At 35.0% G+C, this 16,447-nt stretch overlaps 1 protein-coding gene across 3 annotated transcripts; it reads left to right on the top strand.

Annotated features, from left to right (window-relative positions):
• Positions 1–11: 11 nt before the first annotated feature.
• On the top strand, positions 12–12,815 carry LOC131951987 (sushi domain-containing protein 4). 3 transcript variants are annotated; one of them, XM_059314461.1, is made up of 9 exons: positions 12–220; positions 2,585–2,681; positions 3,176–3,565; positions 4,072–4,257; positions 4,475–4,708; positions 5,182–5,270; positions 5,977–6,139; positions 7,201–7,686; positions 8,221–12,815. In XM_059314461.1, exons 2-9 carry the CDS (start codon positions 2,606–2,608, stop codon positions 8,310–8,312), a joined length of 1,716 nt encoding a protein of 571 aa, XP_059170444.1. In that variant the 5' UTR covers positions 12–220; positions 2,585–2,605; the 3' UTR covers positions 8,313–12,815. The 3 variants fall into 3 exon arrangements, with proteins under 3 accessions (XP_059170444.1, XP_059170446.1, XP_059170445.1); XM_059314463.1 differs by having other exon boundaries at positions 13–123; XM_059314462.1 differs by lacking the exon at positions 12–220 and adding an exon at positions 633–723.
• Positions 12,816–16,447: the final 3,632 nt, after the last annotated feature.

Consider the following 16,447-nt stretch of genomic DNA (forward strand, 5'->3'; position numbering starts at 1 on the left):
CCGAACTATGACGTCATCCTTAAGATGGCGTCGAAAATAAAATAGTTATGCTTTGTTTACTAATGAATTTATATTTACAAGGCTACATGCAAATGTAACTGCCTTTAATGATTCACAATGAAAGTAATGACATCATATGCGGTTCTGAAAACAAGAACATGATGTGTTATCATTAGACTTGACCTAGTCTAGAATCTAGATTAGGTTTTACAAACCACTCGTTAGTCTCGTTCATTCATCATCATTTTAAATTAATTTTAATTTTCGTCGAATCTCTGCCTCAAATCAGAATCTATTTTTTCAAGTTTCATTTTCTTGCCTTAGGACTTTGGTTTAACTGAGTTTAACACTTTTAAAAAACTAGTCTAGTTCTATAAATTACTCTAGTTAGCTATATCTGTCATGTAACCCAACTCAGATTTACTTGGATATAGAATAGGTAGGCTAAGTTATGTTAGTAGTTAGAAATCTAGACTCCTAGACGTGTAGATCTAATCTAGAATCTAAACTGTGTTTAAGTGTGTTACCAGGTAACTAGTGTTACTAAAAATACTAATACAATAGTTACTTAGAAATAGAAAGTAACTTCTCTCAATCTTAACTAATACTAATTATTCTTAAAGACCCAATTGTTTAAAGTTCAAGGACAAGGGTATGTGAAAAGATTCTAGATCTAGATGAAATAAATCCAATAAAATTTCATTAAACAACCCAAACATTCAGGTAGGTTATTCATTGAGACTTAGGTTTAACTAGTTGTCAAGTGGATCTAGATCTACTTTTTATTTTTAGTTAGAATAGGAATAGAAGAAGGCCTAATTATGATATTTTCGAAGTGACTATTTGGGCCGGCAGAAGATGCAAAATGCTATGACCATACAGCTGCACAATAGGCTTAAATTACCAATTAATACTATTAATAGTTGTTCAATGAGCTCAAATTATCCCTTTATAGGTGCGCAATCGGATCAAATTACCCTTTTAGCCTTATTTTTCTGACAATACTATCTGTGCTATGTGGTCGAGCTGTTGCACTTCGGGCAGGTTGTCAGAGGTTTAAAGAATGATACTCTTCGTAAAATTATTGTATGACTAGCAAAGAGATCTAGTCTAAGTATAAATTTCTATTTTAATAGCCTAGTTAAATCTACTATTTAAGTATTTATTGTGTTATCCGTGTCCTTCATCAAGACAACATATAGGCCTAAACAATGAACGTTTAGATGACAAGAAAAATCAGGTCATTGTATCGCTATGCAAATGCGCATCTTCTTCCGGTTAGCATCAGCCTAATTAATTTGTACATCTATGATATAATCCTATAGGCTGTCTAAATACTATAGCGTATATATTTTGTCTTAGGGGGTCATCCATAAATGACGTCACACTCGTAGGGGGGAGGGGAGGTCTGTAATTTTGTGACGATGTGTGATGAGGGGGAGGGGGGGGGGGTTCAGATGTTGCGACGTCACATTTTTGCATTATAAAAAAGCAATGTTAGAAAACGAATTTTAGACGTTATTTCGCGTTTTAGATAACTGTTTTAATAAATTGTAATAGTTTAGACAAGATTTTTGAAAAAAAAATCGATGTATTAAAAAAATTCAACTGCAATTTTGAGGGGGGTTGTAGGTTGAGGTGTGACGTCATTTTAGGGGGGGGGTGTGACTTTTTGTGACGACGTGTGACGGAGGGGAGGGGGGGAGGTAAAAATCGTCAAAAAAAGCGTGACGTCATTTATGGATGACCCCTAAGTGTTACTTTTATTTTATTAGGCCTAATTAGATCGATGTAGTAATTAGTAAGTAGTGTAGTATTAATTATGCAAGACTAACTTAAGTAGTATTTCATTTCTATCACATTGCCTAGTTTGGTTTTTTAAATCATAACTCCAGTAATTTGATCAACAAAAGTGCTAGCCAAATGCAGACACATAACATTAATGACATGTACATTATACCCTACTAATGTGTTGACCTTATCATAATCCTGGGATATGTGGATCTAATAAATTGTGAGAAAACTCTGGGGCCCTATTCCCATTCTATGTGACTAATATGTCATACACATTACCACTAATTATAGGCTCAGCTATTACAAGCTTCTTGCAAGATGCAACCAATTATAAAGATATAGATTGGTAACTGTAGGCTTATCTTAAATTGATTAATAAATAATACATCAGACTAGTTAATAATACTAATAAACATAAGCTGTTACCTATTTTATTATTTAAATAGGCATATTTCTCTTCAGTAAGATCAAGATTTAGCATGTATTGCTACACCTAATGGAAGACTTTTAAATAAAATTCATTAGAAACAGTTTAATTTTCCAATAAATAAAGTTAATAGAGGGCAATTGCAACTTCAAAATTATCTGATTTGTTGAAATGAACTGACTTTTGAATCTTTGACTTATTATCTAACTAAACCCAGTGCTTAAAGCTTGAATGATTAAGGTTAATAACACTCAGAACAGGGTCCCCCAAAAGACAGCTGTCTCACATTAAGCTACAGCTCAGTTCATTTATTCATGGTTTAACTTAGATGACAGGATACTCTATCTATATTTATCTTCACAGGCTGTTCTCTGAGTGGTTGCTATGATGGCCGTCGTCCTTAGAATAGTCAGTATTCTGATGTGTGTTGTTTACCTATTAGACAGAGCCTTTTCAATAGGTAATATATTTACTTGTCTGTCCAGTTGGTTAGAAAATATGTCCATTTATTCTTTTTTATAACTAAAGTGTTTGTACCATGTATGCAATCTCACGAACAGTAGGCCCTAGTGTCAATGACACATGCAGTAAAAAAAAAGAATTGTTTACTTAAGAGCAAAATGTGAACTAAAACAGAGTGCTTAAATTTTAATATCGTTTTTAAAAAAAAACTGTTTTGCAAAATACTTCATTAATTTTCTTATTCCTCATCTTTTGGATATCCTATCTTTTAGGTAACTCATTTTTTGTGTGTTCTTTTCACATTTTTTAACCATCCTGCAATGGCTTCATTTGTTTTGAATTTCTCAGATTACATCTTAGTTTTTAAGCATACTTTTTAAGTGTTACTAATCCAACTCTCGATTATCCTTGTAGGATTTCATCATCAGCAGTTAGTTAAATTATTTTATGGCCAACTAAAAATTTTAACGCTGCAAATATTTTTTTCTCCAGATGATCAAAACTGCCCCCCTGTAGCTCCTATAGAAAATGGATACATGGACATTGACTTCTTAATGCCCCCCTATTTTCAACGCTCTAACTACAAATGCAATGTTGGGTACCGCCTGGTGGGCAACAACACAGCCATCTGTCTGAATGGAAACTGGACACCCTCTGAGCCACCAAGCTGCGTCCCGGAGGCGGAATGTTCTAGCAACCCCTTGGTTCCTAATGCAGTAGTGGATTACATTGGGAAAGATTTCACAAAATCGAGAGCTCGAGTGGTGTGTGAATCAGGTTTTGCTGTGGAGAATACGTTCCAGACTAGCTATGAAATTGTTTGTGACGCTGGCGGCCACTGGACAGCAGTGGACGGTAGAGCCAACCTTCCTTCATGTGTTAGTAAGTAACGTTTAGCTGTGAGAGTTGACTCTTCTAATCAAGAATGTTTCTTTTTTTATTTTAACATCTATGAACATAGTAATATAAATATTTAAATGCCAGAAATATCTACAAGTTATAAGATAACCCTAAAATATTCTTGTTAAATTATACAATTTTGAATATATCAGCCCTACAAGACACCTTGTATTAAAAAGTTGACCCTCGTTTTTCCTGGGTTCAAGTTTTCTCATTTACCAGAAAATATGTTATTTACACTTAAGAAAAGGTTTTATTGACCAATTTAAAAATGTCTTACTGATGATTATCTTCCACCACATATGAGAAACATGATGTACTTTTCTGAACCATAGATTCATATTATACTTTCATGTATCTAAAATATAAAAATAAAAACTTGAATATTGATAAATTGTTCCACAGATAACCACTTGCCAGACATCCTAGGGAACCAACACAGTTTCACAAAAACATGAATGTTGCTAAATTGTAAAATTGTTCCACAGATAACCACTGCCCCAGCCCACCTGACATCCCAGGGGCCCAGCATAGGTTCACTGAGTACGCCCAGATCATGCTGGAGGGGACGGTGGTCGAGTACAAGTGCTCCAGGGGTTTTATCCCTGTTGTCCCCTACAACGCCCACCTGATTTGTCACAGGGGTCAGTGGGTTGGTCAAGTACCAAGCTGCGGTAAACATTTTTCTCAACTCAAGTTTAGATCTTACCTGATTGGTATTTTTGTCTTAGTTAACTTATATACTCTACTTTATAAACTCAACTTTGCCTATCACTTAAAATTTGAAACTGCAGTTAGTAGATACTGATGATAAAACATATTTGTAACTAAAAAGGGGTATGTTATTAGACATATTTGACTAACAAACCTGAACATTTCTCATTTAATCAGAGGCTGTAGAGAGCAGCAGGTACTGTCAAGACATTGACCAGATCAAAAATGGCTTTTGTAAATGTATCGGAGAGGACACAGCGGACCTGTCGCTATGCAAGCCCTTCCGGCCAGGTATAAAAATAGAGTGCACCTGTCTACAGGGCTACAAGCTGCAGGGGGTCGACGTCCTGACGTGTTCGCAGAATATCCAGACCAACACAGGGGAGTGGGACTGGAAGCAGCCCATCTGTTGTAAGTCATATAGTCATAGGTTGTGTTGTAATGGGGAGGGGTGGGGGTATCTGCACATCTTTTGTAAAGGGGCGGTGTGATTTTTTTGGTAGACGAATCAACTGCTAACTTAAAATTCTTGAGTTAAAATCTCAGACTAAAGTCTGTAGCATGAAGATTACTTCATTGCCCGATTTATCTTAAGGTCCTAAAGGGGAACTTTATTTTTATACTGGTGTCAAAATTTAAAAACATTTTTATGTTGAACAATTTTATTATTGAATTGTATGATAAAAAATATCTAACGGCATTTTAGTGTTAGCACTTAATCAGATTAAACAATAAAAAACTGATTTGCTAAAAAAATTTTAGCTCCAAGCTAGCTGAAACAAAATTGAAGCCATAAATAACAGAGAAAAGTTACTGTAAATAAATAAATAGATTCAATGTATTAGTTTAAAGTGATTAATAAAAATTTTATGTTTTCTGTCTAGACTCTGGCAATGAAATTGATCTGATCCCTGATGGGCAAAATGATGGCAAGTCTTACAGCTCAGGGGACATAAGTGATAGCAAGAATAAGGTAGAGTTGTCTCCTCTGATGTCCTGAGTGGGTGGTTCATCATAGATTGTGATGTTTGGAGTGTGATTGGATAGCTCAGTATTATTTCTGATGGTAGTGTTAGGAATGTGATTGGGAGGCTCGGTATTATTTCTGATGGTAGTGTTAGGAATGTGATTGGATAGCTCAGTATTATTTCTGATGGTAGTGTTAGGAATGTGATTGGGAGGCTCGGTATTATTTCTGATGGTGGTATAAAGAATGTGATTGATTGCTTTATATCTGTTTGTGGTATTTGTATGGTGATTGAATGGGTAACTCAGTATCACCTCATTATATTTTGTTGGTGGTAATTTGATTATGATTGGTTGGCTGATGGTGGCTTTTGGTATGTGGTGGTTAGTATAGTAGGACTGATATTATTGGCTGTGGGACTTTGTGTTACAGTGGGATTGCTTAAGTCACCTTATATCTTCACTATTTCTGGGAGTTTTATTTTTGTACAATTGTTGAACTCTGCTCCATGTTTTGTCTGATTTATAGTCGATTTATGTCTCTAGACTATTACATACACTGATTAAAGTAAAGATAAAATATGTTGATCAGACAAGACTCTAATGTTACCTGACCTTTTAATTAATTAAAGCACATGTTTATTTAGTCAGTTACTATGATGAGTCCAGGCTGACCTTTAAACTCTGTAGTGATGAGGTTGTTCCATGTCTAGGGGTCATCGCTGGTGATTGTGATCACCACAGCCTGCAGTGTGTTGGGGGTGTTGTTGTTGATCATGGTCATTGTGGTGATGAGGAGGAAAAAGTCCCGGCCTCACCTGTTCCAACAGGGCCCAGTCCCTCCACCTTATGCACGGGTCCAGAGTAATTACCTGGGTAGGTTGTTGTTTTCTTCATCTGAACTTTAGGTAAATACTTTAGCTAAATACCCAAAATATACTTGTGATTTAAAGTGTAGTTTTTCCTGTGTATAGAAATATTAGATTCTTATTTATATTGTTTGTATGTAATGGTATATTCTGAATTATTATGGTAAAGTTGAAGTAAAAATAATAAACAAAAGTAATTTATTAAAAATTGTTAAAATTTATATGCATTTTTTAAACAAAGCTATTGTTTAAGAAAAAGTGAATGTTTTACTACTAAACATAACTGTTGCAAGTTAAAAATAAACCGGGAGTGATCTCCCCTAAACTTTCTCGAATATTCTTATATAAAACAACAGGGGATGGGAACTCGGGATATAGTTATGATTTTTAATCCATTTTAAATACTTAAACTTTTTAAAATAAAATAGAATCTCATAGAAAAAAGTATTGCACACCAAGCGAACGCTGAATAAAGATGTTCATAACAGTGCGCAATATTATTAGTACTTTATAAATTTAGATGCGTTTTTGAGAAATCGGAAATAGCGTAAATTAGTACTTCCCGTCAACGGAAATTACTCAAAATTTGACAGAACAAAGAGAATTAGATTTTTTACTTACATGTGAAATTTCATTTATCTATCTGAAATAGTACTCAAGTTATAGACTTTGGAAAAATTCAAAGTAGAAAAAGTACCACTTCCGGTTATCGGAAATAGCTCAAAAGTTGATACGGATCTACGATTTTGATAAAATACTTATATATGAAATTTCATCAACCTAGCTGTAACGGTACTCAAGTTATCGTGTTTACACACACACAGACATACGGACAAGATTGCAAAATTATGTTTTTCCGTATCAGTGAGATGTGAAACTTCGAGATTTGTAAAAATCTCGATTTTTTTTTTTTGCACGATTACAAGACTTTCTCTATACTTTGTATATACGAGAAAGTAATAAATACAGTATGTCCATGTTCTGTATAGAAAAAAGTAAGTAGCATATACAAACGCTTGCTATTTTTCAATAGTCATTAACTTTCCTTTCTATGGTCTTTACTTACAGATGAGCATGACAGAATGGCTTTAATGGCCTATGCTGATGCGTCAGGCATCCACCTGCCCTCCTACGAAGAAGCTGTACGGCCTGGGGGTGGGAACACACCCGTGGGAGCTGGCCTCCCAGGTGTTGGTCACAGCACCAGCCCCACCACATCTGAGTACCGCAGGCTGCCCAGCGTCCACAACGGCATGCGGGCTGGTGGCATGCACCAACAGAACTTTGGGGGTGATGGTAACAACAACATCAACAACAACAACAATAACAACAGCAACCGGCACTCGACCGTGACTACCAGCACCATGAACAGAGATGGGGTGTCCGAGATCTTTGGCTCTAGGGACACCGTCAACGTCAGCATGAGCGACGCCTCCACGTCCGTCACCGTGGAAACTTTTGATTCCGGGACGTCGAACAGGTCTATTTCATCTCAGAGGGCTACTGCTGGCAGTCTGAATTCTTCTGATGATCAGCTGGCTAATGTTAATGATGGTAGGTGGGTGGGGGCTGTCTGGTTGGGGATGCTGGGGGGGGGGGGGGGGATGGTAGTGTTGTCTTGGGGATGGTAAGTGTTATGATGCATGTAAGGTTGCCCTGTATATGGTCTTGTTAATGGTATGTTACTCTGTGGTAGTCATCTTTAATCTCTTGTAGTGGCAGGACATTGCACCACCAAACCACCCTCTCCCATTCCCTCTTGTCAATAAGGTTCAATAGCTTTTCTCTGGGTGGGTGATTAAATTATCTGGGGGTTAATGTCCTACCCTCTCGTCTCTTTTACAGTGTAATTCAATATTTGCTGTACCACTTTATAAAACATTCATGTTGGTCATAATCAATTATTGAAAAGAAATATTTACCAGTATCATATTTCTTAAATTTTTAGATTGTTCTAAGAATATTTGTTTATATTAAAGGTATATCTATTGTGAAATTTCTTTAATTTTAAAATTTTAGGGAAAATATATTTATTATTTTTTAAATTTTGAAAAATGCATTTTCATTATCAAATTTGTTTATGTTCAGATGCACCGCTGTTAGATTCTAGCTCTCAAAGGGAGGTGGATGTGGTCAGCATGAGTTCAAATCCTAGCCACACCAGTAAAGAGGACCAGTAAGTCTGAATGTATTTGACCATACAAGAGACAACTCAGGACACCTGGATACACCTGGCCTAGAACTGGACAGTTTTTAACACTTGGCTGTGCTAGATGGGGTTCAACATTTTTTATATACATGTATGTTAGGATCTACATACATGTAACAGCAGATAAGATACAGTTCAACTAATATTATTGGGATTTGAGTGACAATTTTTGTGATACATCTTTTATATAAGATTCTCAAAATAATATTTTATCGGAATTACAGAAAATTATTTATGAATCAAAAAATGATTTTTTTTTAAATGCTCGGTGAATGAAAACACATTTAATATGACTTATAATAAATAGTATACCATTTAGTGAGTGAGTGTAAAGAATTATTTATTGAGTAAGCTCTGTGAGATGTGAACAATGTTACATCAAGTCTAGCCAAAATATCTTTTTTTTTTACTTACTACAGCTTTAAACCAGGCAAATAATTGAATAATCTTTGTTGTTTTGATTAAGTTTTATGTGCTCCCTTACCTATGCTCATCATGATACTAAGGCCCAGGGGTTTTTGTTGGTATAAGTTTATGTACTGACATTGCTAGGCTTTGAAGTTGTAACCTTAATTTTATATATGTCAGCATAATTTATTTGCAGCAAATTTTTAAAATAGGGCATTTACAGTTTTGATGCTTTAAGTCAACATTTTTTTTTGTAGTGAAATAGAATCTCATAATCAATTGCAAATCAAAAAATTATCCATTCCATTTTTTAAAAACTTTTTTGCAAGATCTGTGGGTTTGTAGTCAAATCCTGGAACTCAATGCTCACCCATTTCTAATAGCGCTATTGTTTTGATATTTCAAATCTACCTGTGTTTCTGATGACAATTATCAAATATCTTATGTTTGATTTCATTTCATAAATAAGTCATGAGAACTTGTCCCATTAGGTAAGCTTGAATCCACTCATTTTCTATATATATTCTTAGAACTAAGATGAATGTTAAGTTGCACATAATACTGGTTTAAATTTAAATCCAATCCACATAAACTACTAAATGTGGTTAAAGCAAAAAATTTAGTCAGGCGGATGTGAACTTGATAGGGAACCATTCAAATTCTTTGTATAACTTTTTTTTTTCCTGAAATAGAGCTATGAGAATCTGATTTATTGAAAATGTATTTGTTATATCAAACTTGTTATTTCAAACCTGTTACAGCACAAAAACATTCTTCTGATGGCCCCATATTAGAGTCTGGTAGTCAGGTAATTAAAATCTTAGCTTCACCATTGTTAGAGGACTTGTGTGTTTGAAACCCCATGAATCAGTACACAAGAGCTATAGAGACACAAACTAGATGCTACTAGCTAAACTTGGTTTTTTAAAATGTATGTCAGTGTTATCTGGCCTTAATCCTGTTATCATTACATGGCATCACGCCTAAGCTGCACACCTTTGTTAGACTTATATGGGATTTTTTTTTATATCACATAAAGCATTGAGGCTCAAAATAAAAGATTATTGTACGTCTATGTCATAGAGGCTAAAGTGAAAAGATATTTGTATTTCTAGGGAGGCTAAAGTAAAAATATTTCTGTACATCAGTTGAGGCTAAAATTAAAAGATGTGTGAACGTCTCTTGAGGCTAAATCTAAAATATTTGTATTCATCTACATCACAGACAGGCTATTCTATATTGTGTCACCTACCTACTTTGTGTGTTATTGTCTGTCTCTTGGTCTCTCTCTCCAGGTCTTCCTTGATTACTGTCATTGCCTTGTCATTTGAGAGCATGGGTGACATAGGTAAAGAGTGGCCAGTCAATTCCTACCAAGCTGGTGAGGGGGGGGGGGGGGTATGTCAGCCAGTAAAGTTGATCAATACCTCAATTATGGTTATGTCAATACTTCCGTTGCTTGCTCTATTTATATTTACCTGTTTGAGTATTTGTGTCAGTGTTTTGATATTTTGAAGTTTTGATTTTGTGCAACATTTAAAAATTTCTTATGTTGGTATTAGGACTGGTGTTAATTAGGTCAAGACAATCAACAAAGTTTATTATTAACTGGAAATTTAGGCAGTTGTTAATAAATTAATGTAAACTTTGAATAGTTTAAAAAAGATGTCCTAGAATTAATTCGGGTAGTGGCAAACTCTTTTCAGCAGTTTAAAAAGTTTTGGGTGGAATTCTTTTCAAATCTCTCCACAGTGTGTGTGTAATTTAGCTTGTTTAGAGGTGTTCCTGCTGTAAATCCTGGTAAACTCAGCTGTGAAGATATAGCATTAATCTAATTTATTTGGAATAGAGGAATACTTTCCTTTACGTGTTGGCTATAGGAGGATGAATAAGGACTAAAAAGCATCAATGAATCTCGCACTTTTTAAGTAAAAATATTGACTTTTTTTTTAACGTTAATCTAAATAAGATCACGATATTAACAAGTGTATGCATGTTCAATTTGATATGCTACAGGTGTGTGGATGTTAAAACTTTAATAGCACATCTCTCAGGCTAAAAAACCAGGGGGATCCAAGTTTTAAGCACATCTTAATGATCAACGACAAGTGAGGAATTATTGTTTTTTGTAGAATTAATTTTAGCAGGATGGTTTTTAAAATCAATTTTTTTTCAACTATTTTTGTGTGAATTCAGTGTAGAAATGTATTTTTTATTTCTACAGCCGTAACCTTTTACAATACTCCTTGTTGTCCACATTTTGCATGTTCAAACAAAATGCTTTGAAATATTGATACAATGAATTTTTATTCAAGCTTTAAATTGAATTTGAATACAAGTAGCGGGGGGGGGGGATGAGTGGGTTTTTTTTTTGTAATTATTGTCTGCAATTTATTTTTAAATTCTTTTTAAAGTATGCTATTCAATTGTAATATCAAAAAATTAAAAAATGTTAAAAGTGTTTCTTGATGAACTTTATATTTCATCGACAATCTTGACTATTAAAGTGTTTTAAACCACTGTATTGAATATTTAATGAAATTATTACATAAAGCAATTTAACACATGACTTCACTCGTGATTTTAACAGAGAAAACTATTTGCATAATATTTGAAGTGTCAAACCTTCTTCGCATTGTTTATTTGTGTCATTTTAGTTCAGATGAAGTTGTGTGAGATACTTGCGTCAACATAAAATCTGTTGCTGTTAAGTAATTGTCACAGGATGAAAAAAATAAACTATTTTTGATTTGCTAAAAATTCTCTGGTGACAATAAAATGTCATTGTTGGAAGCCATATTGGATCTGATGTTTTGATAAGCTCGGCGGCCATCTTGTTCCTTTTGTCAGCTCCACTTGTGTTGATATTATTTATGTACATACTTGACTGACATTTATAGATTACTTTTTGCTGTTTTTTGTGTTGATAGACTTGTGTAACCTTAAGGTATGGTTGGAATTGTCTTTGACCATCCCACTCTGACAATATCAAGCCCAAAATGTAAAGCTCTGAGGTAAAGGAAAAAGTGTGGTTTTTCTAATCATTTATTCATTTATAAACAAGCTTGTGGTCAAATATGAGTCAAATAAATCAAAATGTCTTTTAAAATAAACCAATTTTTTAATCACAAAATTTTTAGTCAGAAATAAGAATGTATATTATTTTTATGATAAATGTAGTCACTGCTCAGAGGCTGCCTAGCCTATTCAAAAGGTGATAGGACCAACTAGAAAGCTCTAAAGGAACCAGAATTGTAAAAATCTTCAAATGTTAATGAGAGTTGATTTATCTTCTACTTCTTTCTTGAGCAACAATTTACTTTAGGTTGTACCCAAAACATTTTCAGTAACTTGTATAATCTGTAGGTTGATTGTGTACATAGTTGTAAAGTGTAATGGACTAGATTGATGTGTGTTGTGTTGTTGGTGATTTTAAAGGGGCGGCACTGGCTCATCTATAAAGTTGGTTATACAAGAGTTGCCTCTCTTCGTGAGATTTTTTGTTTTAAATTCCAATAGAGCTCTCTCTTTATTTATAACATTAGGAAGCTATTTTTTTTTTGTTTTAAATTTAATTTTTTTTTTTTAAATCTTTTTATGTTCCTTTGTTAAAAACAAAAGTTAAAACCAAAAGTGGAAATTAGGAAGCTGTTTTTATTATAAGTAATTTTTATAGATTTCATTCGATATTTTTTTTTTCTATATTTGTATTTGACAACTCCCTAAAATATTTGACTATGACAAGTTAAATGTTAAAGAAAGTGAATGTATATTTTGTAGGTGAGGTTAACTATCTTTTTAAAAAGAACAATTTTTTTTTTATTAATCTGTGCTAAAAAGGCTGTGGACTCAACATTGTTTTTAAAAAAAAATTCTGTGTTTAAATCATCAAAATGTCATTCCAATGTCATTTTTAGTTAGCAAAAAAAATCGTTTTCTTTTATTAAAACGTGTCATTAAATTTTGAAATTATTTATTTTTTAAAAAGAAAATGATGATTCAGTGTAGAAGCAATTTCAATTGTTGCTTGATAACAATGTCCATGTTCAATAAAAAGGTAAAAATATCCTAGCTAGTTATTAATTGTATGGCAAGTTTGGCAGGGAATGGCGTGGCCTAGAGGTAGAGCACTAGACTGCTAACCCAAAAGTATTGAGCTTGAGTCCACCCAGCTCAGATGGGTACCTGACTCATTAGGTAAAGTAAAGGCTGTTGTGCAGTGCTGACCACACTATCCCTTCACATGTCATAGAAACAGGTGAACTCTGCAATAATAAGAATTATTTGGTTTGATCTGGTTGTAACTTGCTTGTGGGAGGTTTTGTATTTCATGTTAGGGGACAGGTAGGTTTGATTTGATAAGCTTTAAGATGAAACATGTTCACAAATGAGTCAAACCCGGGTACACATACACACTTGTACATACAGTACACCAGGTGTACACACATCAATGTACACCAAAATGTCTCCCCAACTCTAATATAACGGACTAAGCAGTCAGCCTTACCTCTGACGTCTATGACTAAAATGGAATCTCAAAACCTGATGTACACAATTGTCATGTCAATCACAAAGTGTCATTCTGTCAACAAACTTATCTGGACAACAATGTGTCATATAGCAGAATGTCAACAAAGTTATTTGGCCAGGTAGGTGGCATGAAGCTTATAGAAATTGTCTTACTATTTTCCAGTGACATTTTTCAAATTCTTTCCTACAATATTAACCCTCAAAACCTAAATTCACTGTGTGTGTGGTGTGTTTGTTAAAATAAACATCATTATGGCTGGGGCTTTTGATTTCTAGTATTTGCTTAAAACCGTATGTGTATGGTGTATGTTTTACCAGCCTTGCTCCAACACGCCCCTCTCTCAGACATATACTGTCAGTTCTTGTATTGACATAGACTGTGCTGGCTGGCTGTTAGGGCATAAATTTCCATGTCTTTGTGAATGGGGACTGGGTGGTGGTGAAGGGGAGGTAAGAATAGTAGTGATTTAAAGGGAGGTAAGTATTATTGAGATTTAAAAGGGATCAGTTTTTTTGTTTTTTTTTCTTAAAGTTATGTAAGAAGATAAAGTCTATAGGTGTGCAATAAAAACGATATGGAAATGACGCCATAAATTTTTGTGAATGGCTTTTTTTTTCGGTTAAAGCGAAAAAAATTTACTTTATCTGGACAAGTGAGACAAGCCTGGAAAAGTATTAATAGGGGGAACAACCCTTAGCTCTACTTTTTTTTTTAAATACACATTTTTTTTAAAAAACGGCATTAAATAATTTGATATTGTTTTTAAAAAATCAATTGATAAAAGGTTTATTTTTAGCTCCTGGTTGTGACATCACACATATCAAGAGTGCGACGCATGCCATTGTTATCAACTGGTTAGACAAGATAAGTTGGGTTTTATTTTTTTATTGTTGCCTTATCTCGCATCCCCTTACAATATAAAACTTATTCTACCCGGCAGTTAAAAAATTTAGGGCCAAGTAAGGCAAATTGATAAAAATAGACCAAATGCATTTCAAAACTCGTGGTCTATATAGAATTAGTTCCTCTATTTTTAAACCTCGGTTCAAGAAAAAGTAGTGTGGTTAAAACACACCTTGATACGTATCTGTGATACACCTAAACACAAATCCCAGGACACACCTCGATGCACATCCTAAGACACATACAGATACATATCCTTAAACACATTCTTCTATACACCAACAACAAGTACTATCAGACCAGGATGTATACCATTACGCTTAAATCTTGTGTTAAGTTGACGGTGTGAATTTTACCTCATAATCAAAACGCTGATAAATGTATGTAGCTATCAATTTAACCATATATCTAACCTCGACGACACTAGAGACTCGACTATGAGGGTACGGCTACCCGAAATGTCCAAAACGAGATCACGCCTTTGAACAAACAAAGCCAGGCGGAAGCGCCATTTCCAAGAAACAGGTTGGCATCATGAATGTTCGTCTGACTGGCGAAAGGTCAAGGTCGTCTGAAGTCGTCTGCGACAAAATAGGTGTGCAATCACGCGTGAAAAATCACCAGTTGTGATTGTGGATAATTACAAGGAGCTATAACTCGTGGTGACTAATGTGGAAGCTTGGTATAACTGTTTTGTGTGTGGGGGGGGGGGGGGGGGGGGGAGAGGGGAGAGAGGGGGGGAGTTAGTTAAGGGGGGGGGAGGTGAAGCTAGTGGGAGGAAGGGTAAGTGGCCACCCCTAGCACTGGCCCTGGGAGGAGGGGGGGGGCAAACAGGATTTTAAAAAATAAAAGTTTATTCTGTGCTTTATAACTTAGTTATACGCGATCGAAGTTAAGAAAATAAACTACTAGTTGACTTTACAGATTGATTAAACTGTCTCCTACATCAATTGTATGACACCTAAATTACACCAAAATAAAAACTGGTAAGGAAACCGGTAGAAACATGAATAATTATTTATAAACAGAGGGGACGCAAAAACGAAAGTTTACCTCGGGCGCCGGAATGGGCCGCTACTTCTCGGGTGGGGTGGGGTGGGGTGGGGTGGGGGAGAGTCTTTTTCTACGATGAGACAAAGTTTCCGGAATTTTCCACTCGATCTATCGCAAGAGAAACCAAAACAAAACGGTTAGCCAGACCCACTTAATCGAATCGTTAGTATCGCTGATAGGAAGATTATTTTATAAGTTATGAAGAGGGTTAGGGTTCGTTTGGGTAAAGTACTATGGCAATTCCTATTCATATTATGTGGAATCATGGCAATTCCTCTTTATTTTCAGTCGCAATGATGGCAAATCCTCTTTATATTCTGTCTCACTTTATAACTAACGTTCACCGCGTTCTCTTTATATTCTGTCTCACTTTATAACTAACAGTCACCGCGTTCTCTTTATATTCTGTCGCACTTTATAACCAACAGTCACCGCGTTCTCTTTATATTCTGTCTCACTTTATAACTAACGGTCACTGCGTTCACTTTATATTCTGTCTCACTTTATAACTAACGGTCACCGCGTTCTCTATATATTCTGTCGCACTTTATAACTAACGGTCACCGCGTTCACTTTATATTCTGTCTCACTTTATAACTAACGGTCACTGCGTTCACTTTATATTCTGTCTCACTTTATAACTAACAGTCACCACGTTCTCTTTATATACTGTCGCACTTTATAACTAACAGTCAACACGTTCTCTTTATTTTCTGTCTCCCAGCGCACATCTCTCTGTCAACAATTTAACACTCACCGTTTAAATTTGCATATAGATGTGATCACGTGATGTTTATGGTTCCTCCGTGGGTTGAGATCGATGCAGAAAATTTGTTGCCGGGCAGGGTAAGATGGGGTGTGTTCGTCGTTTTCTTTCTCGTGAGATTTACGTTAAGACGATAGGGTGAACATTTAAGGTACTGAAAATGGTTGGGGTTTTTTTTTTTCGGAATTTGTGTACTTTTATAAATTTTTATTTTTTATTTTAAAATTTTGTCAAACGAGCTTTATGTTGGGGTATATTTGATAGAGCACTCGACTGCTAACCCGAAAGTCACGAGTTCGGATCTCGGTTCTGATTAGAGTCTGTAAGACGTCGCTGAGTCCACCCAGCTCTGATCATTAAGATATAATATAAACATCAAGAAAATAAATAATTCTTTCAGCATAGGCATACGGCCTCATCACCATTGTAAGGTAAAAGTATAAGT

This window comes from Physella acuta, unplaced genomic scaffold (genome assembly GCF_028476545.2).
Source record: "Physella acuta isolate Inbredline_101_S28 unplaced genomic scaffold, ASM2847654v3 ptg000844l, whole genome shotgun sequence".
NCBI lineage: Eukaryota > Metazoa > Mollusca > Gastropoda > Physidae > Physella > Physella acuta.

What these genes read in the sequence shown, in the direction of transcription:
- LOC131951987 (XM_059314461.1), top strand. Translation starts at nt 2,606, where the DNA reads ATGATGGCCGTCGTCCTTAGAATAGTCAGTATTCTGATGTGTGTTGTT. An exon ending in AGACAGAGCCTTTTCAATAG is followed by an intron (nt 2,682 to 3,175) that starts GTAATATATTTA and finishes TTTTTTCTCCAG; the next exon opens with ATGATCAAAACTGCCCCCCT. An exon ending in TGGTCAAGTACCAAGCTGCG is followed by an intron (nt 4,258 to 4,474) that starts GTAAACATTTTT and finishes TCATTTAATCAG; the next exon opens with AGGCTGTAGAGAGCAGCAGG.